The sequence below is a fragment of the Sitophilus oryzae genome, unplaced genomic scaffold, assembly GCF_002938485.1.
Source record: "Sitophilus oryzae breed Bouriz unplaced genomic scaffold, Soryzae_2.0 scaffold_810_pilon_pilon, whole genome shotgun sequence".
In the NCBI taxonomy this organism is placed as follows: domain Eukaryota; kingdom Metazoa; phylum Arthropoda; class Insecta; order Coleoptera; family Curculionidae; genus Sitophilus; species Sitophilus oryzae.
This window is the reverse complement of record NW_022147429.1, coordinates 280,571-305,410: the sequence shown is the minus strand read 5'-3', so window position 1 is coordinate 305,410 and position 24,840 is coordinate 280,571. Positions and strand designations below refer to the sequence as shown.

The window sequence follows — 24,840 nt, the reverse complement described above, 5'->3', positions numbered from 1 at the left end:
TTATAACCCAAATTTCAACTTTTAAAATGTTCAATTCATGATTTTATCAACGCTTATTCAATATCATGTATTTGCCAATTTTACACATGTTTTATTTTTTATCTCAAAAACTATTAGAGATAGGTATAGATTAGTATAATAGAAAAATTATGAGATAGGAAAATAGTTTTTAAAAATGTAATAATATACTAGGAGTTATATTTTAAATAAGAAAGATGCTACCACTTTTCGAATGATGCGGCAACACGTAAAGCTGAAAATATTTTAGAAAGATGGAGCAGTAAGTATAAGTTGCCTTTAAGTAAAAATACAAATTTTCACTAGGAATACCACTAGAGGTCAAATTATTTCCGGAAACTTTTTTGAGCTCATAATTTTCTAAAAATATTCATTTAATTTGACATCGTATGGTATTCGGTAAGAAAATTCCACACCAAATTGTGTTTGAAAATCAAATAATAGCCTATAAACTGTTGATTTTTACTGATTGTAGTAGCTCAAAAGTGCCATTTTAGGACCTAAAATATTATATTCTTTCATTTTATAGTTACTTAGGCAACAAGTGGTAGAAAATCATAATTTAAAAGGTTTTTCGGAACGCTGCATGAACAGATTTACAGCGCGTCACAGTTTTGGCAGCAATTTAGACCTTAAATTGTTGACTTCTACTCGTTTTAGTTGCACGAAAATACCATCTCAAGACACAACACAATATATTCTTTAATTTTACATAAGTTTTGAGTAACTACAAGTGGTAGAAAATTACTTTTTTGCATTTTTATTAACTTTTCATAAACGCTTTACTGGTATGGAATTCATAACCAGCGCGCAGCGTCAGCAAGCGTCAATCATAAAAGGCTGCGATCATCGTATATCGTATTTTGACAGTTCAAAATATCAGAAAAACTCGCGTTTTGTTGTAATAAAGAATATTGTGCAGCTTGAAAAACTAACCAAATTCTTTGTTTTAAAAATGAATCGGTTTGAAAATCATACTACATGCAAAATATGCGAGAAATTGTCTGATGTAATGATCAATCATCGTGCGATGACTTATTTACCAGCATTAATAGAGGATTGTGGCTCCTACTTGAAGAAAGAAAATTTGTTTCCAATTGTTCACGAATATTTGCATCTAAACTACTCAAAATTCAGAGTGCTAAATGGAAAAAAGGTGAATAAAATAGTGTCTAAATATTATATATATTTCATTAGACATAGACATTTAATTCAGTCCATTCCAAGTCCTACATTTTCGCGATTAAGAAGAAAGGAGGTGTCCAAAGAATATAGAAATCATCTCAGCTTTTTAATTGAAATGTATCAAAATTATCATGTAAACAAATAAAAACCAGACTCTCAAAAAGATAGTCTGTCATTATAAACGTCAAAAAATTTCCAGTATAATTCGCTGTTGGGTACCCACAAGGAAAAATTTTTCACTAAAATTTATCCGTTGCCATGGTGATTTGTCAAAAAAACACGTTTTGATTGGTTAAAAATTACAGGTGTGGAATTTTCACTAGTAATACCACTAGAGGTCAAATTATTTCCGGAAATATTCATGAGGGAGAAAAGATGTCCGGATTTAATTTGACCTCGTGTGGTATTCGGTAAGAAAAGTTCACACCAAATTGTGTTTGAAAATCAAATAATTAAAATGTATTTTTCGATTTTTAGTCGAATTGATTATTTAGTTACTATGACAACTAAGTGACACCCAAACCTAAAAACTATTTCAGTTTTAAAGCTGTTAAGCGGCGCGGCTTAAAAAAAATGTTTCGCTTCAGTCATGAAAGTAAAGAAAATATTCGCCATAAGATTAAGCAGTTGACACCCGCGAATACTAGGAAATCGAAGTCAAGCGTATGGAAGCAGTTTACAAACTTTCACCTCAGTTTTGTAATTGAAATGTATCAAAATTATCATGTAAACAAATAAAAACCAGACTCTCAAAAAGATATTGTCATTATAAACGTCAAAAAATTTCCAGTATAATTCGGTGTTGGGTGCCCACAAGGAAAAAAAAATCACTAAAATTTATCCGTTGTCATGGTGATTTGTCAAAAAACACGTTTTGATTGGTTAAAAATTACAGGTGTGGAATTTTCACTAAAATTTATCCGTTGCCATGGTGATTTGCCAAAAAAACACGTTTTGATTGGTTAAAAATTACAGGTGAGGAATTTTCAAAAAAAATTCTAGTACCGGTTCTCCATAAACTTCTAACGTGCCATCGCCGTGAATCGCCCTATATTTTAACGTTAATTATTAGGTTGTCGGATGTCCGTTAATCGTGTCAGTGGGCGCCAGTGGTACTGGACCAAGCGTTACCTTGCCCGGTCCTGGCCCAGTACACAGACCTAGTACCCTCCTGATAAATCACCCAGGACGGTTAGAGGACATAGAAGTTAATGTTGAGGGTGAGCCACTTGTTTATTAAATGCATTTTGTTGCGGTATATAGAACGGTGTTTGATTGGTGGGACGCAATCGGTGACAAATGGGATTTGGAGTAATGTCCTACAATAAGTTTGAATAAAAGTTGAACTCGTATCATGAATTTATAGTTTTATTTTAGATTACATTATTACAGAGATTTGTAATAATAATTTTAATATACTATTTTTTGAATAAATAAGAATTAGAGTACAAAAAAAATTAATTTTGCTGATAAACAGGGTGGCGCCTCTCCTACGCCGCGGAGGCTCCAAGGAGAACGACAGTTTGTATTGAAATGAAATTTTGTGAGCATATGTAGGTTAATTCAGAGCACTTTTTTAAAATATAGAGAGTTCTACAGGGTGTCTCCAAAACAGTTACACATCAAACTTGTGTTTTTTGTAATGGAACACCCAATATATTAATTGATTTTCGAATTCTAGGAAAAAAATAAAGGTGAGTTTTATTAAAGAAGCATATGCCTAAAATGTAAGGATTTTAACATATTTCACATTTTGTGAAAATGAAAAATAAAATTTAAAATTCAATAACAGCTACGAGTATATAAATTGTAATTTACCCTGTATAGCCTGATATTTAATTACAATAACCATTGTATGTTACAACCAAATTCAAATTTGACTCGAAAAGTTATACAGGGTGAGACAAAGCTAATATTGAACATTGGTTACTTTTAAAAAGCAAGTTATTCCTTTATTTTAAATGGAACACCCATATTATTCCCGTGTTCAATGGAGAATTCATATATCTTCTAAATATTATTGAAATGAACAAAATTCTTACAGCTTTAGTGTATATTAATAAATAATATTTTCTTGCCTTTAGCTGTGTATTTTTTCTAATTTCGAAAAATCGAAAGTAGAGAAAAAAGGTGGGCTGTGATATGTATCGGTGAGAACCAGCCTCTGGACAGCCCACCTGATGAAGGGTAGGCCCAGAAACCGGTTGTGGGAGTGGAGCTTGGTTCCCCCCTTTACGACAAGCAAAACAATTTTCTTTTTACTTTTTTTTCTCTACTTTCGATTTTGCGAAATTAGAAAAAAATACACAGCTAAAGGGCAAGAAAATATTATTTACTAAATATTATTAAGATATTTTCATTTTTATGATTTTGCGTCAGTAGATCTTTATTATTTGAAAAAATCTAGAATGCCTGTGTTAATTTAACAAAAATTGAAGGATATAGGGTCAAATATTGTAATAAAAAGATACACGTTTAAAACATATTTTAATTATCACAGAATTAAAACTAGATATAAATATATAATTATGTAACAAAAATTAGCTAGACGAAATCAAATGATCAAAACGCTTCATTTCCTGTTTACTACATAAAATGATTTTCTTTTCAAAAGATATTTTCACGTTAAAGTTAAAAGGCATACGTGAAGCCCTATTTTGAAAAACAGCCACAATAATTTCTCTCATGTTGTCGTCGCGCGTCGTTGTCGACAATAGTTGGTCGAGACTTATAAACACCTGTCTATAACAAACATATCCATATAAAAATGCCCAGACTAGACAAAATCAGGAGCATTTAAGTATCCGATTAATTGGTGAATGCACACTGTATTTACCTACTAATAGAATCATATCAATGCCCTTTGATGTAAGATAAGATTCCATTTTCGGAAAATTTCTGAGATTTTTTTTTGTTTCATCTGACAGAAAATGATAACTAGTTGCTAAAGCTGAACTAATTAGACAGCTATGTTGAAGTAACGCCAGACATATCACAGCCACCCCCCTAGATTTTATCAAATAATAAATATCTACTCACACTAAATCATAAAAATGGGAATATCTAAGAAAATCTTTGTTTGAGGGGCAGACACCCTTATAGTATTTTGAAGAGATATGAATTTCCCATTGAATATCAGAATAATATACTGGGTGTTCCATTTAAACTAAAGGAGTAACTTGCTTTTAAAGGTGTTCAACATTAATTTTGCCTCACCCCGTATAACTTTTTGGGACAGGTTTTGATTTGATTTAAAGTACAATAGTTATTTTAACTACATAATATTAGACTGTACCTGGTAAATTCCAAATTAGGTAGCTTTGATTGAAATTTCAAAATTGTTCTTTATTTTTAGAATATGTTAAATAAGTCAAAAACCTTACATTTCAGTCATATACTTCCTTAATAAAACTCACCTTTATTTTTCTCCTAGAATCCAAAAATCAATTAATTATACGGTGTTCCTTTACAAAAAACACAACTTTGATGTGTAACTTTTTTTGGGGACAACCTGTAGAACTCTCTATATTTTTAAAAAGTGCTCTGAATTAACCTACATATGCTCACAAAACTTCAGTTCAATATAAACAGTCGTTCTACTTGGAGCGGCGTATGAGAGGCGCCACCCTGTATAAAGCTAGTTAATATTCCCAATTTCCAAAACTCGCTGGTTAATGCTTAATTATGTCGCTGAAGTTCATACTTCTAGACCAAACAATACCGAATTTTTATACAAATATTTACCCTTAATTTCACCCCTTTAAGAGTTGAATTTTAAGAAATTGCTTCTTAGTGCTCAGTTATATTACTTAAGAAACATTTCTTAAAAAATTCATATTCCTAGAAAATATTTTTAAAATTTAATTTTAACATTTACCCCTAATTTTATCCTTTTAGCGGATACAATTTTCAAGAATCCCTTCTATTTACTTAAGGAACCCTTTGGCATAATTTCATACTACTAAAACACATTTCCAAAATTTTTTATACGAACTTTCACCCCTAATTTCACCCTAAGAGGGGATGAATTGTTAAGAATCATTTCTTGGTGCCGATTTAGGGCACTTAAGAAGACTCTGAGCGAAATTTCGTACTGCTAGAATTGATTTTAATAACATTTTTGTAAACCATCTTTATTCCACCCCCTTAGGGTATGAAGTTTTAAAAATCTCTTCTTCGTGATTAATTCCGTTACTTAAGAAAACTCTTTGCAAAATTTCATACTCCTAGAATAGATTTTAACAAAATTTTACATAATCTTTCACCCCCTTTAGGGGCTGAAATTGAAGAGCTGAAACCAATTAGGCTGTGCGTTCATACCTAAAATTCAAGACGCGTTTCTATGGTAATATAATTTAGTTTTCATTCTTTGATAGATTATTATTGATTTCTTCTTGTAAAGACAATCCGTGGACATACTGTATGTAGAAAAAAATATAATAATTTATATCGAGATTTTACTCAAACTTATGTAGGATTCATGCATGTAAATAAGCTGTTTTCAAGACTATTTTATATTTTATGCATTTGCTTTGTATAAAATCGCTGCTTTCCGTTTATTGTATACATTTAAACTAAACATATTTCTTATTTTAATTTAATCGCAAGTCCTTTGCTTACTTGAAGATGAAAGAAGCATGTTTGAATTGGTTTTGTTGATGATGTGATTATATTTGTTTGTTACTAACCCATAAATATATTTATTTAGCTTTGTTTTTATTAACTTTATGATGTAAGTTGTACATGTTGCTTTTATATGTTTAATTTGTAATAAACAATTTTCGAAATATTATCTAAGTGTAAGTTTTTATTATATGTGCCCGAATAAAAGAATAAAATGAAATAAATTATGCCTGACTTTCTCCTTTCGTGTAGTTTTTCTTTCTGTTTTCTTTTCTATCATGCACCTCTGTTTTTCATTTTACAGGTCACCACCGATATGTGTACTGAGAAATTCCTGACTGTCCCACCTTATTTCCTTTTCTAACAGACATACTAAGACTTACTAACAAATCCTCTTACACTCTTATAGAAAAAAATAATAAATTAAAATCCTACAGATGAATAAAAAATATTGAGAATGTTTATTTATTAATGTTTTCTTTTCTAATACCCGATAAAATAAAAATAAAAAAAAAACGTTTCATTTATAATTTAAATCAAAATAAGTAAAACTAGTACCTTTTACATACTTTTGCATGCTTTACATAGCGTATGATTGAAAGTAAGTGACTTTACATTAGACAAGAAATAACATTTTTGTTCGAGGTTTACTATTGCTATCGCTGCGGTCTTTGACAGTGACACTGACATCCCGTTCTTGATATAATTGATGTCCTTCTAATAGTCTAAGAGCTAGCAACGTTTTCGAGAAAGTATTTTAAGACGTCTGGTTCTGATATATCTTTTACTATGGTCTCTGGAACAGCATGCGGCCCGTCTGGCTGCCGATACCCGTTGCGTTCACTACTGCCTATCGGAAGAAGATCCTATATTTTTTTTAAATTTAGTCCTATAAATTCTAGTATTGAATATAAATCGAACATGTCTCCATAGCGCAGTGCGTAGAGTTTCCGACTACGAACCGATGATTCAGAGTTCGAATCCGGGTTAGGGCAAATTTTTATTTATTTTATTTTCGTTTATATTCTGATAGTAAAGTATTAAATAATTCTGGCGATTAAACAAAAACAAATATTTAATACTTTACTATCAGACTATAAACGAAAATAAAATAAAAATGTCTTTGTCCTGACCCGGATTCGAACTCTGAACCTCGCTCGTGGTCGGAAACACTATGCACTGCGCTATGGAGACATGTTCGATTTATATGCAATACTAGAATTTAAAGGACTAATAAAAATATAGGATCCTCTTTCAATGCGTAGTAGGGAACGCAACGTTTACCGGCCGGCAGCCAGACGGGCCGCATGCTGTTTTAGAGAGCATAGTAAAAGATATATCAAAGAGCCAGACGTCTTAAAATACTTGTTTTTCCGACGTTGCTAGCTCTCGTACTATAAAGCCTAGTTTTCATACATCAGAATTTCGGACGTTTTCTACTAGAGATATTTTATTTTCTTGTACCGGGTGTTCCTTAATGACATGCTAATATTTAAGGGCGTGATTCTTATTGGATCTATTCTAGGAGAAAAACTTCATATGAATTATGTCCTAAACATCTTAATTTCTGAGATACAGGGTGGTAATTCAAAAAAAACTTTTTTTTATTATAACTCTGATTTAATTGCAGATATCGTTATGAAACTTCATATACACATACTTTTTGGTGCACAAAGAATTTTATCTATTTCAACCAGTTCCGTCCATACGGGTTTTACATTGAATATCAACGAAACACTTTTTTTGTATATCAAAATAAGCATTTTGATGTATGGAAGACGTGTATTTTAATACCATCAGAGATATACAGGGTGGTCCGAACTGTATTCCGGAAACTTCGGCAGCATATTTTCCTGATAAAAATAAGTAAAAAAGTTTATATAAATGTATGTCCTAAAATGCTTAGTTTCGGAGATACAGGGTGTAGAAGTTTCATTTTTATTTCAATTTTTTCCAAATAATTTCTGAAGTAACGGCAATATTTGGATGAAAATTGGTGTCTGAGAGTTTTTTGATATGAGAAATCTGATTTTGATGTCAACATGACTTCTATTTGTAGGGGGCGCCACCTGCATGTGTTTTAACTGCTTTGAAGAGTAATATCTTTTTGTCCGTACCTGTATAAAACTACTAAGTGAAAAAATATACATTTCCGTGACTTTCTACGTAAAATATGTCTCTTGGTAAAAATCGCTACAAGCTACCGTTCACAAGATATTTACAATGGAAATAGTCAATACATGTCATTATTGACTAAAAATAAACATGTTGAATAGATAGTTATTTGACTGAAATGAGAAATTTGGGGACTTTTTTTAAACTAATCCTAAATTTTTCCTAGAAAAAATGATGATAAAACAGTTTCTGTTGAACTTTTGACACAAAAATATTTCAAATTTGTGATTTTAGTCTAATAACTATTTAGTCAACATGTTTAATTTATGTCAATGATGACAGGTATTGATAATTTCGATTCCAAATATCTCGAGAACCATTACTCGTAGCGATTTTTACCAAGAGACGAGAGACGTTTTTTACGTAAAAAACACCGGAAATGTATATTTTCTAATTAGCAAGTTTTATACAGGTACGGACGAAAAGTTATTACTCTTCAAACCAGTTAAAAAATACGTAGTGCGCCCTCTACAAGTAGGAGCGATATTGACATCGAAATCAAATTTCTCTTTTCAAAAAACTCCCAGACATCAATTTTCATCCAAATATTGACATTACTTCAGAAATTATATGGAAAAAATCGAAATAAAAATGAAATTTCTACGCCCTGTATCTCCGAAACTAAGCATTTTAGGACATACATTTATAAGAACTTTTTACTTATCTTTATCTGCAGAATATGTTGCCGAAGTTTCCGGAATACAGTTCGGACCACCCTGTATATCATCACATCCATCAGAGACATATATTATTAGAGATATACCGGGTGCGTCTCAAAAGTGGCTCACCCCTATAACTTTTTTATTTTTCCAGATAAAAAAAGAGACTTGGTATAGTATTAAGACCTAAATTAGGATTGATTGACGTATTCAATTGTTTTTGGTCACTTTCTGTTTCGCCGGAAATGACTGCAACTTTTGATTTTTAAATGACATCCTCGGTAATTTTTTTACTTTATTCGATAGAAAATGACGTTCTGAACAGAATGGCATATCATGTCAACTCTTGGCATGCTCGCTTAATAAAAAATCGCATTTTAAATTTTAAATCTAGAGTGCCATGGCTATGTTAAAAACACTAATCTTTAATCAAGGGGCCTTGGAAAAATAGATTTGATCGTGTAATGTTTTTAGTGTCTTGTCCTGGCCGGTTAAAAGATGCCCAAATCGTATTTTAATCGTATATCATTTTTTTCAAATGGAACAAGGGTGGCTCATTAGCATATTTGGAAAAAGCATTTTTTTACGAATAATTTGATACCACACGCTTAGTATTTCGAGTCAAATTTTCGTTATGAACCACATATTATAATATCAAATAAACCATATGTGAAAATGTCAAAAGTTGACATATGATATGTCACTCTATTCAGAGTGACATTTTCTATCGAATAAAGTAAGAAAATACTAAGGGTGCCATTTAAAAATCGTAAGTTGTAGTCATTTACGGTGAAACAGGAAGTGACCAAAAACAATAGAATACGTCAATGAATCCTAATTTATGTTATACACTAACATATCAAATTTCGTTCTTCTATCTGAAAAAATAAAGAAGTTATAGGGGTGAGCCACTTTTAAGGCGCACCCTGTATACCATCAGAGCTATTTTGAAAAAAAAAGAAAATTTACTACCCTGTATCTAGAAAGTTAACATGTTCAGAACATATATTCATATGAAGTTCTTTTTTCTTAGAATCCGTTTAAAGCTTGATTTTCATGCATCCGTTTTCCGACGATACGTTGATACGATATTAATTTCAATTGTTGTATTTAAAGGCTTAGATTGTTTAACCGTTTCTAACCAATCAAAGTCTTTAAATTCAACCAATAAAATTAATATCGTATTATCGTATCGTCGGATAACGGACGCATGAAAATCAAGCTTCAGAATCACCTCCTTAAATATTAGCATGTCATTCAGGAACACCCTGTATATAGAAATTATATTTTTTCACAAAGAAATTGTCACTGTCAAGGACGTCAGCTTAAGATATAGTGAAGGTTTAATTGAAATGTTATTTCCACGTCAAAGTGTACTTGAACCAAGTCAACCAATACTGCTATATAAATATACTTATATGGATGTTGCGCGTGTCTTACTTTCACGCTATTTTTATGGTATACTAATAATACTATACAAGCAACGTACAAGTGAGACGCGCATAGCCTTATTATATGTACGGTTATATGGCAGAATCCAAGTATACTAGGTCCAAGTACACTTCAGTCAATCATATGGATTTTTTTCTGCATTCTCGAAACTTGTATCACTTTCTCTTTATCCTTTTTAAACAGGCAACGTTTATTTGAAACCGTTCTAATTTTAGCCACGATTCTAAAAACTTACATTAGGTAATATAATATGATCGAAAAAAAAACGGCGTCAGCGATGGCTATGAAATGAAGATCGCCGTCCTCTTATATGTAAAATTATATGGGGAATGTCTTCGATCGTCATTAACAAGCCAACCAGATGCCGTTTTTTTATCATACGGTATATTTGCTATGCAGGAAGTAAATAACAAGGTTTTTTGTAACTAATATTGTAAGAATGTTTTGTTTAAAAAGTTTTAATGCTAGTAACAAAAACGTATCTTAAATATATAAAAAAATCTGATAATATAAATGCTATAGAGAAATATTTTTATATATACGAAAGGTTTTTGTCAGATTTTACTGAAAATGCAATTTATGTTATTAAAACTATAATGATACGTGCTTAACATTTTCTATATTCTTTTTACACACTTTGTAATATATTTCATCAAGGCTTGATTTTGAAGCAATACAAAACAACTTGTAAATATTTATAAATATCTTGAATTGTAAATATGAACGCATAATATTAGATTATTTAATAAACAGTTTTTATGTAAAAAGAGACTTAATATTTCACAAACAAATAAACGTTCATCAGATACACGCGCATTATGCATAGGTTAAAGGTGTATCATGCTTCATAAAATTATAAGCATCTGAAGGAAAGCATTAAAATAAGTAAACATTCGAGTTTCGGTTTTAAATATATTTTACTAAATTATTTACGTGAGCTTAAGTATATAAACAAAATTACGTCAGCTTATTTGCTTTAAAAGCTTCAAATTTATAATGACCATTGACACTATATCCCGACATCCAAAACGTTCCTCAATTTTCCGACCTTTTGACTGACATAGGTCCTGGAGGTCAAGCTGTTCCGACCCAAGTACAATCCCTGGGCAACGGTCAGTACCAAGCTGAATTCGTGCCACGTGTAGTAGGGGAGCATAGGATCAATGTTTCGGTGTGCGGAGTTCCGACGGCAGGTAGTCCATACGCAGCGAAAGTATACGATGTCCAGGCTATTAAAGTTAAAGAGTCAGCAAGTGGAGTGGTTGGGAAACCTGTCACATTCTTAGGTAAGCACTTTTAAAATTTAAAAATCATCTTCCCATGTCCTACTTTCCGATATTGAAATCCTACATAATAGAGTGTTTAGACTCAGAATAGGTGAGGATATATCTGAAAATTATAGCATAAATGCAAGTGTTCCACAAGGTAGTGTCCTAGGACCACTACTCTATGTCCTTTTTACAGCAGACTTTCCCACAAACAATGAAACAACAATGGCTACTTTTGCAGATGACACAGTAATTACGGCTGTCAATAAAAAGCCGGAAACAGCTTCCTTGATATTACGGAGACATCTAAATAAAAATTAAGCCATGAAAATCGGCCCAAGTAACTTTTACTTTAAATAGTGCCCTCCAGTATATTTAAACAACACACTAATTCCGCAGTCTTCCTCTACCAAGTACTTAGGTATGCACTTGAATACTAAGCTTACCTGGAAAGAACACATAGTAAAGGAACGTAAGCAAATAGATTTAAAAATAAAAGACATATATTGGTTAATAGGAAGAAGATCTAAACTATCGCTAGAGAATAAACTTCTTTTATACAAAACCATAATAATACCTATTTGGACATATGGAGCAGAACTCTGGGGATGCGCTAGTAAATAAAATATAGCCATAATACAAAGGAGCCAATCTAAAATTCTATGGATGATAACAGACGCAATCCAAGCGAACCTGAGCATCCAACACTAATAAGCTCTGCAGATGTAAATAAAGCCCTCCAACTAATGAAAAATGGCAAAGCCCCAGGTTTGGAAAATGTTTCAGTAGAACTTTTAAAGGCTGCCCCCTCAGCAGTTTTGGAAATTCTGGCAGATATTTTTAGTAGATGTTTAAATGGAGAAGACCCGGCCAAAGAATGGAAAAAAGCAATTATTACGTCCATATTTAAGAAAGGGAGCCGACGCGACTGTGAAAATTATAGAGGAATTAGTGTCATTTGTACTGTTGCTCGACTCTATGGCAAAGTACTAAAACATAAGATAGAAGCACAAATAACGGAATCGGAAGAGCAAAATGGTTTTAGACCGGGACGCTCATGTACTGATGGCATTTTCACTCTTAAGCATCTAATCGAAAAAAGGCTAGAAAGGGGAAGGACGGTCCACTTGACATTTATTGATCTACGTTAAGGCATACGATACAGTCCCACTGAGTAAGTTGTGGGTGTCAATGCAAAATTTTGGTATCAGTAGTTGGTATGTCCAAGCAACAAGAAAATCATACGAGGGTTGCAGTAGCACAGTTAAACTTGGAAACAATATTTCCCAAGAATTTCTTGTGAATAAGGGCTTAAGACAAGGGTGTTCATTAGCACCAATTTTATTTAAAGTATATTTGGAGGAAGTACTGAAGTGTTGGAAGATGAAATGCCGTGGAATGGGAGTCCCAGTAGGAAAAGACACTTTATATACCTTTCTCTTTGCCGACGACCAGGTCTTGATAGCGGGAGACAGACGACTCCAGTTATATGTTTAGAAAACTGCATGAGGAATATTCGAAATGGGGCCTAACAATAAACACAAAGAAGACGGAGTACATGGTAGTGGATGATGACGAACGTGAAGATTTGGATGTAGGAATCGGCACAATTAAAAATGTCTGTACATTTAAATACTTGGGCGTCACTTTTACAACAAATGGAAAAAGCACTCAAGATATTGCAAATAAAGTTGGTCAAGGAAAAAGAGTTATCGGTCAACTTAACTCGTTGTTGTGGAGTGACAAAATTTCCCAAAAAACAAAAATTCTACTTTATAAAGCCATTGTAGAGAGCATTACCACTTATGGCGCTGAAACGTGGGAGCTAATCTGCGTCTCAATCAATAAATTGCGTCTGTTATATTATATATTTTCTCCTATAATTTCTCGTATTCTTTGATTTGATATGTGTTCTAGTCTTGAAATGCGACAACTTCTTCGCCCAAAATCCATTTCAAGAGACAGCAACTTATTTTTCTTATTTCAACAAATGTTCTATAAATAATTGAAATAATAATTTTCTTTAACTTTATCAACAGTTGAAACAAGCCAGGCTGGCCCTGGTAATTTAGAAGTGACAGTGAACGGAGGCTTAGTACCAACATCAGCTCAAGCCCAAGGTCCTCACACGTACGCCATATCTTTCACCCCTAGAGAACCATCGGTACATTCTGTGGACTTACGGTTTAATGGCCAGGACGTTCCCGGAAGCCCTTTCAAATGCAACGTAGTACCGGCAGCCAGGATTCTAGCTCCTGACGCTTTGGATAAAGTGTCCGTAGGGCGACCCTGTACGTTTGTGGTGGAAAGTCCTAACCCGCCCATAGTGGAAGTTTTGGGACCTGCTAGAAGATCTTTGCCTACACAAGTAAGCAAATTACTAGTCTAATTTTTACTGAATTAATATAAGCCTATTTCGTCTTGGTTACGCTAACCATAAATAGAGTCATAACAATAGATAAAGGAAACAAGTTTAGATTGGAATGCTCGGCTTGCCGCCAAAACCAAATAATTGTTTTGGGGCGCATACGTTGCAGGGCGCTGCTATTTAATGTTACAGGGCGTTGCTAAGAACAACCGCAAACAAGAACAAAAATAATTTTCTCTTGTCAAAGTTAGAATCTTCAAAAATTATAAAATTTTTCAAAATTTAAACCGCCCTCATTGAAAAAATACAAAAAAGCGTTTAAAGCGTCCATTTTCAAAGTAATCATTGCTATCTTGTGAGTTTATTTAAATTTGATTTACTCAAACCCGTGATAATTGTGAAAAAGTGGCATTAAAAACTTAAAAAAGCTGTGAGAACTGTGAACTGCAAAAACCATAGAGGATCGTGGGAGAACGTCGGTTTCCAATGTTTTATAGGTATTTCATACATGTCCTTATATAAAATAAAGTTTCTTATAGTATATGCAACACACTGTATTTTATTTAAAAAATTAAAAGAAAACAATAACAAATTTGAATAAATAATATTTGGCGACATAATTCCGGAAAAAGCCGAACAGCTCCGAAATTATCAAAAGCTTTGGAAAGCGACCAAATAGTATTTACATTGTTCTTATGGGCACTTTTCAATCTAAACTTGTTTCTTTTATCTATGGTCTCAACTCCCTTACTAACGAGAATTAAGATGCTTGTCTCCGGCTGAGGTACCCGTGAGGTGGAGATTGAAAGATCTGTGTCCATTTTCTCCGCCTTTTTAACTTGGTCTCTCCTTAGACCTGATATCGGTGTTGCCCGGAATCTATAATAGAGGATATCTCTCTCTTTCTCTATTGCCTTTTTGGAATTGAAGTCAATTCCTATTGTGAGGACCTGACCATGGGCCCACCTCTCTTGAGTTGATGACTTGCCAAGTCGATGTCCTTACATTGGCGTTCTGGCAAAGCTGGTGATACTTTTCTGCTTGCCTCCCGCTGTTGGACGGCTTTCCATTCTGGCTTTTTCTTTCCTTGTCGGAGCAGAGGTAAGAGTTTTTGTTCTTGCAAACTATATAAATTGCAACACTTTTCCGTAAAATTATGGCGAAAGAATACATTTTTCGAAGAAAATGAATATGACCGTTTTTAAAATGCTTTAAAAGAACTTTTGAATGCTTTTTTAAAATAGTTCGTAGCTCAAAAACTCGCGGAGTTATGATAAAAATAAAATGGTCACCTTATTATATTTAAAAATTTACAAAATCTATGACTAAAATCATGAAAATAAAAACTAAGTATAATACATGTACATTTGGCTATATTTAGGTACTAACAATGGACTCTGCAAAGAAATTTGGAAAAAAAGTTGAAAATGAAAACTTTTCATTTTTTAAAAAATTCTAATTTTTTTGACACATTATCTCAAAAACTAAGTGAGATACGGTAAAAAATGCTACAGACCCAAGTAGCAAAAAGAAATTCTAAAAGGATTGAATTATGTTATAACAGTCGAATAGCGTTGTCTTAAGGACTGCTTGATTTTATTAAGCGTTTGGTTTCGACCATTCTGTTTTTTAATAAAAGTTGTCATATTAAACTATTCTCTAATGGTTTTTACAACGTATCCTATAACGCATTAAACGATAATTTCTTTTAGTATGATATAACACTTAATAAGACAATACTATATGAAAAAAAACATATTATTTTATTAGACTCTTATACCCACCATGTAAGCGTTCTATAATATTCATATAACTAGTAGTCATAAGATCATATAATAGTTACTTAAACTTGTCTTATTAAAGTTGTATTACGTTGTATAATAGAATATTTTATTGCATTAAACTACGGTGCTGTATACAACACTAGTTATATAGCCTTATATGATAAAATTGTGATTAACAAAATAAATTCGCTGTAATATCTGCATTATAAAACTGGTAATGTATAATATAACCTCATTTTAAATTAAATGGTATACCTAGTTATTTATTTTGTTATTGTTGTTTTTGCAAAAGTAATATTTACGTAGAAGTATAATCACAGCTATTATGATTATACATGGCAGAAAAATATGCAGTTTTTAGATGAAAAATCAACGTTTTAATCCTAAATAACTCGGAAAATATTAATGTTCTGAAAAAATGTTATAAAACATTTTTTGCTTAGAATTCATCCTTTTATTGAGTTTTGCAATTAAAATGGGTGATTTATTTTTCACACCTAGAGAAGGGGTGGCACTCCACCACCAGGGTAAAAGCATACATCGCTATTATGAAACTTTTGTTTTTTACCTATATCTCTATTTACTGTTAAAATTTCACGTCAATCGGTACTGGTGTCAAGAATACGGAGGTAATACCCTATTTTTATCCTCGCTTACTGGCTTAAAAGGTATAAAATGCGACAGAACAAATCTTCAAAAATCCCTTGCCGCTTGCCTGAATGGGCGGTAATGACGTATTAAGAATATATTTATTGATATTGGCATTTTTTTTAATTTTTTTAGGTGAATCCACAACCTGGTGCTGCTGGTAAATTCGAAATATCTTTTACTCCACTTGACGTAGGCGATCACAGTGTCGAAGTCCGATTACCGGGTGGTCATATCGAAGGCAGTCCATTCCTGGTTAAAGCATATGACGCCAACAGAGTTACTGTAACTGATATAATGGACGGTGTCGTTGGTAAACCGGTATCATTCAGCATCAACGCATCCCAGGCTGGAGCTGGTAATTTGGAGATTATTGTAGCGGTTGGTGGCAGAAATGTCCCCAATTTTGTGCAAAGCGAAGGAAACGCTAGGTTTAAAGTCAATTTTAAACCTATCGAACCTGCTACTCATACGCTTAGTGTAAGGTAAGTGACCAGAACAAATCAGTGGCGTGCATAATCTGATGTAGACAAAAAGGCATTGCCTAATATCATAAAATCTTTTTTTATATCAACAGAGTTGTTCACCACATACGACACGGAGTATTGTAGCTAAATGGATAGATTTTTACAAATTGGAAGTTTTGGGTTCGTTGAAGGACTATTATAGCTACAATTTAAACATATTTTTACAAGATACAGAGTGTCCCAAATAAATAAAAAATATCAAAGTTGTATTTTTTTTCAATGGAACACCCTGTATATTATTACATTTTTAGTTTCTACGATTAAAATAAAGGTAAATTTGATTAAGGTTTATTACACTTAAACCTCACCGTTTTTGAAATATTTTCAATTTTGTGAAATTGCAGTCAAAATTTTAAGGCTTCATTTCTCCAAGGGTATCAAAGTTTTTAATACTAAATATTTACTGAAGTCTATTTATTGATCAGTTATTGTGTTGCAATAATAAAAATAATACTACATATAGAGTGTCTAAAAATTTATTTTAAATTATTTCTAGCTTTAAACGGCAATAATTTGTTTAATTTAAATGGAACGCCCTGTATATTTTAGGAGAATCAGATGCATAATTTAATTGTCTATGAAATTGTATTATACCACTTTTTATCTATCCCTTCAAGTTTTCGTAGAAAATGCATTTTCTTATAATTTAGACCTCATTTATCAATACCCATGGAATATTGACATTTTAGATTGTTTTTAAAGCAACAAATGTACAAAATATACAGGCTAGTATTATTATCGTTTTTAGCAAAATGATAATATTACTAGCCCATTTGTATGCAAAAAGAAAACTATTTAAATATTTATAAAAGAGTATATAGTAAACGCCACGAATGTTTGGGAGTGATTCATCGCTTGATGAAGTTAGAATCGACACGCGCGCTATCATTTTTACATTAAAAAGGTAAATTTTTACCGCAGACGTAGGTTTTTAAAGGCCCGGTCTAATCATCTGCCTGCGCTCCTCCTACTTATTCTAAAATGTTAGCGTGATTGGCAAAGACGATACTATATCGCGTTTCTTTGATTGATTTGTTTTTGTGCATCAGTCCATTGGTGTGCTTGCAGTGCGACCAATGGGGCATTCCATTTTATATTTATAACCATATATAGGTTTTGACAAGACTTTGACAGTTAAAACAACAAATTACAACAGATTGTATATTTATTATTATATGACTTGAAACACCACGGCACTGGAATTAAGTTTTATGTGACCTTGATTAGTTCACATGGTAGCGACCGATGAATCACTCCCAAACATTCGTGGCGTTTACTATACCATTAATTAAATATACCACCATTATTTCCGCCTAAATACTAATTAATTACATACTTAATTATGTTCGTTAATAAATTATTCTAAATAAATATGGATTTGAATCAGAAATCAATATAATAATAACTTATGAAAATGAATGTATCTGTTGTTATAAATAAGCATTTGTCAAAAAATGAAATATCATTTTTAAGGTGTTACTTTTTACCACACTGTCTAATACACTTACAAAATTCAGTTTTTTAGTATTTGGAACAATTATAATTAATCAAAGCAAACAGTCAATTAATGTAGTTTGAATACTGGAATCATATTAATTGGTCTTCATTAACAAATATTTTTATTTTTTTATTTTTTAATGAAATAAACACACTATATCGACAATATTAGTATCTGTACTCTTTAAAATTTTGGTACATCTTTAAAAATAACCTAAAATGTCAGTATTCCATGGGTATATTGATAAATGAATTTAAAATTACAAGAAAATGCATTTTCTACGGAAACTTGAAGAGATGGGTAAAAAATGTTATAATACAATTTGATAGATAATTAAATTGTACATCTGATTCTCATAAAATATACAGGGTGTTCCATTTAAATTAAACAAGTTATTGCCGTTTAAAGCTAGTAATTATTTAAAATAAAATTTTAGACACTCTGTATAAGGTAGTATAATTTTTATTATGGCAACACAATAACTGATCAATAAATAAACTTCAGTAAATATTTAGTATTAAAAACTTTGATACCCTTGGAGAAATGAAGCCTGAAAATTAAATTTTGACTGCAATTTCACAAAATTGAAAATATTTCAAAAACGGTAAGGCTTAAGTGTAATAAACCTTTATCAAATTTACCTTTATTTTATTCGTAGAAACTAAAAATGTAATAATATATAGGGTGTCCCATTTAAAAAAATGCAACTTTGATATTTTTTATTTATTTGGGACACTCTGTATCTTGTAAAAATATTTTTAAATTGTAGCTCTAATAGTCCTTCAACGAACCCAAAACTTACAATTTGTAAAAATCTAATCGTTTAGCTACAATACTCCGTGTCGTATGTGGTGAACAACCCTGTATATATTATAACTTATTTCTAATCCAACAAGCATTTTTTATATAATTTTTATCAACATATAGTCAACATAACGTCATTTTTAGATTTAATGGTCAAGCCGTCCCTGGATCACCATTTAACTGTAAAGTCAGCCCAGGAAATATACAACCTCGTGTACCAGTGTCTGGGTCTGGTATAGAATTGGCATCTGTAGACGCCCCAGCTGAAGTTAAAATAGAAGGAGCTCTAGGTATGTAAAATTAATAATGTTTAATATCTATTATGACCTTACTGCTTAGCCTTTATGAATGATTTAGTTATTCATCAATTTTAAACAAACTGTAAATCCAATATAGATATCGATATATATAGGCTTGGTGCATTCTCCGCCGGTGCTGCCACCATCGGAGAATATCGTAAACAACTAGTATACATAGGTTTAAATAGCGAGAATACAAAAAAATTATTATTTATTTATTCTAAAAGTATTAGGAAGTATAATTTGTGAAAATTCTAAAAATAAAAATAAAAAAGTAAATATTTTGACCGCCGCCATTAGGGTTTCCATCAACAGAAAGTAACCAGTGTCGTAGTTTCTTTCATCGACTGCGCACATTTTCGGCTGATTCGAGTCAGTAGCGTACGGATTAATTTATTTTGTTTATTTCTTGAGTTATATTTTATAGTTGTTGTTTTATTTTTCTTTATTGTGTTATATATTTGGTTTTTCTAGTTTATTTTCGTTTCTTGTGTTATATAATTTATTTTTGTATTTCTGAACATTTTTAAATCTTTAATTTTTACGTGTTTTTAAAATGCCTGGGCGAAGTTGTGCAGCAAAAAACTGCCCGAGTAGAGGACTAAACTGCAATAAAAGTTTCTTTCTGTTTCCTAGAGATCCGATTAGGTATGTATATACATATGTGATTAATTATTTTAACATATTTTAGTTAAAAAAAACAGTAGTATACATATTAGGACATTCAGCTAAATAGAAAGATCTAATTAAAAATATACAAGTTCAGCATCTATATTAAATGTTAACAAACTTATATACAGGGTGAGTCTTAAATAAGTGCAAATATTTTCAGGGCTGGCAGATCTCGATAAAAGAAACATATTTTCTCCTTACTTTTTCAGATAAATCCAAAATAACCGAGTTATTTAAGTTTAAAAAAAATGTTTTTTTTAAATGTTGAGTTGAGAGCCACCGGATTTTTTCTGTATTTGCATCCCTTTTAGTGCCGCAACCATAGAGTAAAGCCGTAACTATGGTAATATCAGAGATTAAGAAATTATACCGTGGGAAAATTTGCGGTGAACAGGCAGTTTTAAAAGTTTCGAAAAATATACAGGGAAGTTAAAAAAAATGCACGATTTTCAATATCTTTTTTTAGCAAAAAAAAACTCATAAACGTGTTCCTGGGGTCGAAATATACCACCCCTGAAAATATTTGCACTTATTCAAGACTCACCCTATATGTATATAAAATATTAGCAAAATTAAAATGTTAAATATTTAGTAAAATTTAATGTTGTATCTAGACATTCAACATTAAATTCAAAAATAATTATATTAATAATTATTAAATAAAATTATAAAAATAAATAAAATGAGTATATCGAAAATAACAATAGATTAGTAACAAGTTAACAATACATTTTTAGGGCAAGAACATGGGCAATTGCATCTAATAGAGAAGACTTGGTTGAAAATATAAATAAGGCCCAGAAAAGGTACAGGTTGTGTTCTGTTCACTTTGAATTTAAAATGTTTACCAATTCACTTTGTAACCGTATAAAATACAATGCGGTACCTACTTTGTTTCCTGCCATGAAAAAAATAGAAGTTTCTCAAAAAAATTGTGGATTTATTAATTTGTGAAATTTGAATATTAATAAAATTTGCTACGCCCCTTGATGGGCATAATTTGTACGTAGCCTCTTTATATTGTTCAATAAATATTTTATTGGTATTTTTTTAATTCTTGTTTGTAACTCCTGGCATGTTTTTGTTAGTTGCATGTTTTTTAATTTTAATTGTCTATTCTCTACAGTGAAATATTTAATTGATCTTTTCATTTTTAATTTTCGAGAAGTATGCGCGGTTAACGATTCATTTGTTTGGACAAAAGTATTGTAAATAAAATTCAGTTTCAGTCAATTACAGTATTTTTTTAATACGACCCTGTCGTATTTTCTGAGAAATTTTTTAATACGTTTTAATCAGGCCCTGACTAGGAAACCATAATGGCGCCGACAAGGTCAAATTTTATAGAAATTTTAAACAATGGAATCTGAGTAGGGTTGGCGTGCCGATTGTTTTATGTGACGCTTAGTTCGAATTCTTTTTCATTTATTTTTTACTACCCGAAACAGCGTTACATCACACAAACCTCGTACCTGAGTATTTTATAGTCTCAATAACTGCATTAGCAAAAAACTAAAATACTTAAATATTATGACAAAACCACGATTTCAATATTATTTTAATGCGATCAACATAACGGCGGCGTGAAATAGGTACTGATAATTTCTGATTTTTGCCCTTGAAGCGCTGCGGTTGAAAATTGTTGAAATCAACTGAAATGCACCAAGCCTATACTATCTTCAAAAATACAATAGATACCTTTACTTAGAGAATACTTAGAATACCTAGATACTTTTATAGAAAACTCAGAAAACGCCTATGAGGTTTTATTATATTATAAATTATTTGATTTTTTTTTGGAAATTTTTAGTTTTTAGTTAAAAAACATAATTTCTTGATAATATGGCAACACAGGTATTAGATTAAATTTACAAGACAGAAAATCCAGAAAAGATCCAGTGGTTCTAAAGATTTTAGCAAAAAATATTTTTTTTTGGATATTTTCAAATTAAAATAACTCCGTTATTTTGGAGTTACCTATTTGAAAAACGATAAAGAGAAAATATGTTTCGTTTATCGAGATCTATCACCCCTTAAAATACTTGCACTTATTTCTGGGACACCCTGTATAATCTAGGATACAAATTAACAGTTTTATTTGGTTCTACTACTATAATTATAAATTATTTTAAAACATATTCATTACGCACTGTCTTTGTTTTTAGGCGGTGAACCTCAAATTATTGTTACTGCGCCTACTGGCAAGATACTTCCGGTCAAGCTGTCAACCATAGCGGATGTTTATACGGCTCACTTCATACCGGAAATGGTAGGAAGACATTCCGTCGCCATTTTGATCAACGATCAACACGTCATCGGTTCGCCGTTCAGCTGTAATGTTTATGATGTCAATAAAGTACTGGTTACCGGCATACCTGGAAGAAAGAATGACATTACAAGAGCCATGAACGATTTAAGCTTTAGGTAAGTTGAAACACGGTAAAAATGAATTAACTCTTAAGGACGGTCCACACTTCCTATATAACTCTGCTATATATCAAAGTTATATAACATGTTACATATTTTTTAGTCATATTTAGCAAATTTCGCTGCTATATAACTTGCTAGATGTTATCCATTTGTAGTCGGTAAAGATCAGAAGATGTTGCGCCTAACCTAACCTAACACTGCTATTGTAACATGAAATGACGCGTCCAGATTTGCTAAAAATTTCTAGTTTAGCCACTCATATTTTCAGGGATGTGCGCGACAGAATCAGAGTGTGGTGAGTTGATATTGGTTTGTTTATTTAATGGTCAATAATACCGTATGATCGAAAAAAAAACTGCTTCCAGTCGGCCTCTTGTCCTGTTGGCTTGGACATGACGATAGATGACATTCCCCATATAATTTTCCATATAAAATGACAGCGATCTTCATTTCATAGTCATCGCTGACGCCATTTTTTTTCGATCGTATGGTTCTTATTAATGGAGTAGAACCAAGAGTAGACTTGTCAACTAATTAAGTTGTATAGAGATCATACAGTGTTATGGGATATCCGTAATCCCTCATTTAAAGTGAAATAAAAAAAAGCATGATGCATGGTTAAAAATTGCAAAAAGTATGTATTTGGAACAAAGGGGACAAAAGAAATGCAAATCAGGTACTGGTTTAGATGAAGTGGATAATTCAAAATGGTTTGCTTTTAAGTTATTAATGTTTTTAAAAGACAGAAACACACCACGAGAAACAGCCGAGGTAGGTATTGAAAAGGTAAGCTAATTGAGTTCAACTATATCTAGATCTGGCTTGTAGGCTATGGCGGACTAAAAAAACGCTTTTTTTCGATTTTCTTTCTCTTTCTTCGAAAATAATTACGCACGCCGCTGCCGCGAGCAGAACCTCTTTCTCGCCAAAACGATTCATGATTACGAAAACTATAATGTGGACGACTCCCGGTTTTTTAACATGTGATATGTAGCTTGTTAAATAGCAATGTTATATAACATGTTACTAAATGTGGACCCTCCTTTATGCACTCTTCTATATCCAACGAAAGGATACATAACAGTGACAGTTGTTTTCTTTAACATTCCAAATCCCATTTGATTGTAATAAAGTCAAAATAGAAATCACTAAACACTAGTGACGGCTATTATTATACTTTTTAGTGAATCAAATTATACTATTCAATACGATTCGTTCATTTGAACGAACCACATACCCATTTTACGTAACACAGTATAAATAGATATTTTTTTTGTAAATAACTTTCTTATCGCTTGCATCCATGTTTGTTTAGGACTTTTGTTCGAGTCCAAATATTGGTGCCTTACTATACAGGGTGTCCCAGAAATAAGTGCAAGTATTTTAAGAGGTGGTAGATCTCGATAAAAGAAACATATTTTCTCTTTATCGTTTTTCAAATAAGTTCAAAATAACGGACTTATTTTACTTATTTCCAAAAAAAAGATTTTTTGATAACATTTTGAGAATCACTCTTTTCTGGATTTTCTTTCTTGTAAATTTAATCTAATACCTTTGCTTTTACCCTCAAAATTTCATTCGAATCACTAAAAGTACTTGAAAGAAAATTATAATAAATCAAAAGATTATTAAAACTTTAACACCCTGTAGCTACGAAACAAAGCAGAATCAGACCTATGTTGATATGAAAATTAAACTTATTTTTACGTGAGGAATCTCCCCACGAGAGGCGGCACATGTTTTTTGAAACACCCTGTATAAGGTAAGTACAGACCATCTAAAGTAAATGCCTCATAGAGTTTTGATTTCAGGACAGGTATAGTCTGTCCAACGAGAAGATCCTTGACAGTGATAGATGTGTCTGTCATTTTAATTTCAAAGTAGTTTATTTTATTTTACAAAGAAATAAGTTGGTACAACTGGGACGCATTGCAGGATATATTTAAAATTTGATTGACAAGATGACAAGTGATTACTTCAAAATATTGGGAAAAAACCTGTATAAAACTGAAAAAATGTAATCGAGTTATTTTATTTAATAAAAACGGTATGTGTTAATACAAAACAAACAAGAACAAGACATTACATACCAAAAAAATATAAAAAAGAACTATTATTTACTTTGAAGCTTTATGAAACTACCCGCATTTATGATTATATTTATCAATATAACTTATGTACAAATACAAATTTGTAATGTTCCACAGGAATAAATAAAACAACGTAGGTAAATAAAACAAACTATTTTATTAATAATAACACCTACCAAATTTTATACCTTAAAGGTTGATTAATTAACTTTAATCTTAATTTTTTTAAACCAGTACCTTTTGACATTATTTTTCTGCAGTACTAAAATCCATTATTTACCTATCGTGTGATGTCGATATTTTACAGCTACTGCAGTTTTTAGTATGTGTTTAGTTTGAT

At 31.7% G+C, this 24,840-nt stretch overlaps 1 protein-coding gene across 2 annotated transcripts in view; it reads left to right on the top strand.

Annotated features, from left to right (window-relative positions):
• The window catches only part of LOC115889100 (filamin-A), a 92,821-nt gene that overhangs the window by 17,326 nt on the left and 50,655 nt on the right, over positions 1 to 24,840 (top strand). Inside the window, exons 5-10 of one of the 2 annotated variants that reach the window (XM_030909018.1) lie at positions 2,276 to 2,423; positions 11,177 to 11,398; positions 13,420 to 13,748; positions 16,316 to 16,665; positions 19,154 to 19,299; positions 22,146 to 22,404. In XM_030909018.1, the coding sequence (XP_030764878.1) occupies positions 2,276 to 2,423; positions 11,177 to 11,398; positions 13,420 to 13,748; positions 16,316 to 16,665; positions 19,154 to 19,299; positions 22,146 to 22,404 (1,454 nt within the window). Of the gene's footprint in view, positions 1 to 2,275; positions 2,424 to 6,130; positions 6,235 to 11,176; positions 11,399 to 13,419; positions 13,749 to 16,315; positions 16,666 to 19,153; positions 19,300 to 22,145; positions 22,405 to 24,840 lie in introns of those variants that run through there. The other variant, XM_030909017.1, reaches the window with a different exon arrangement.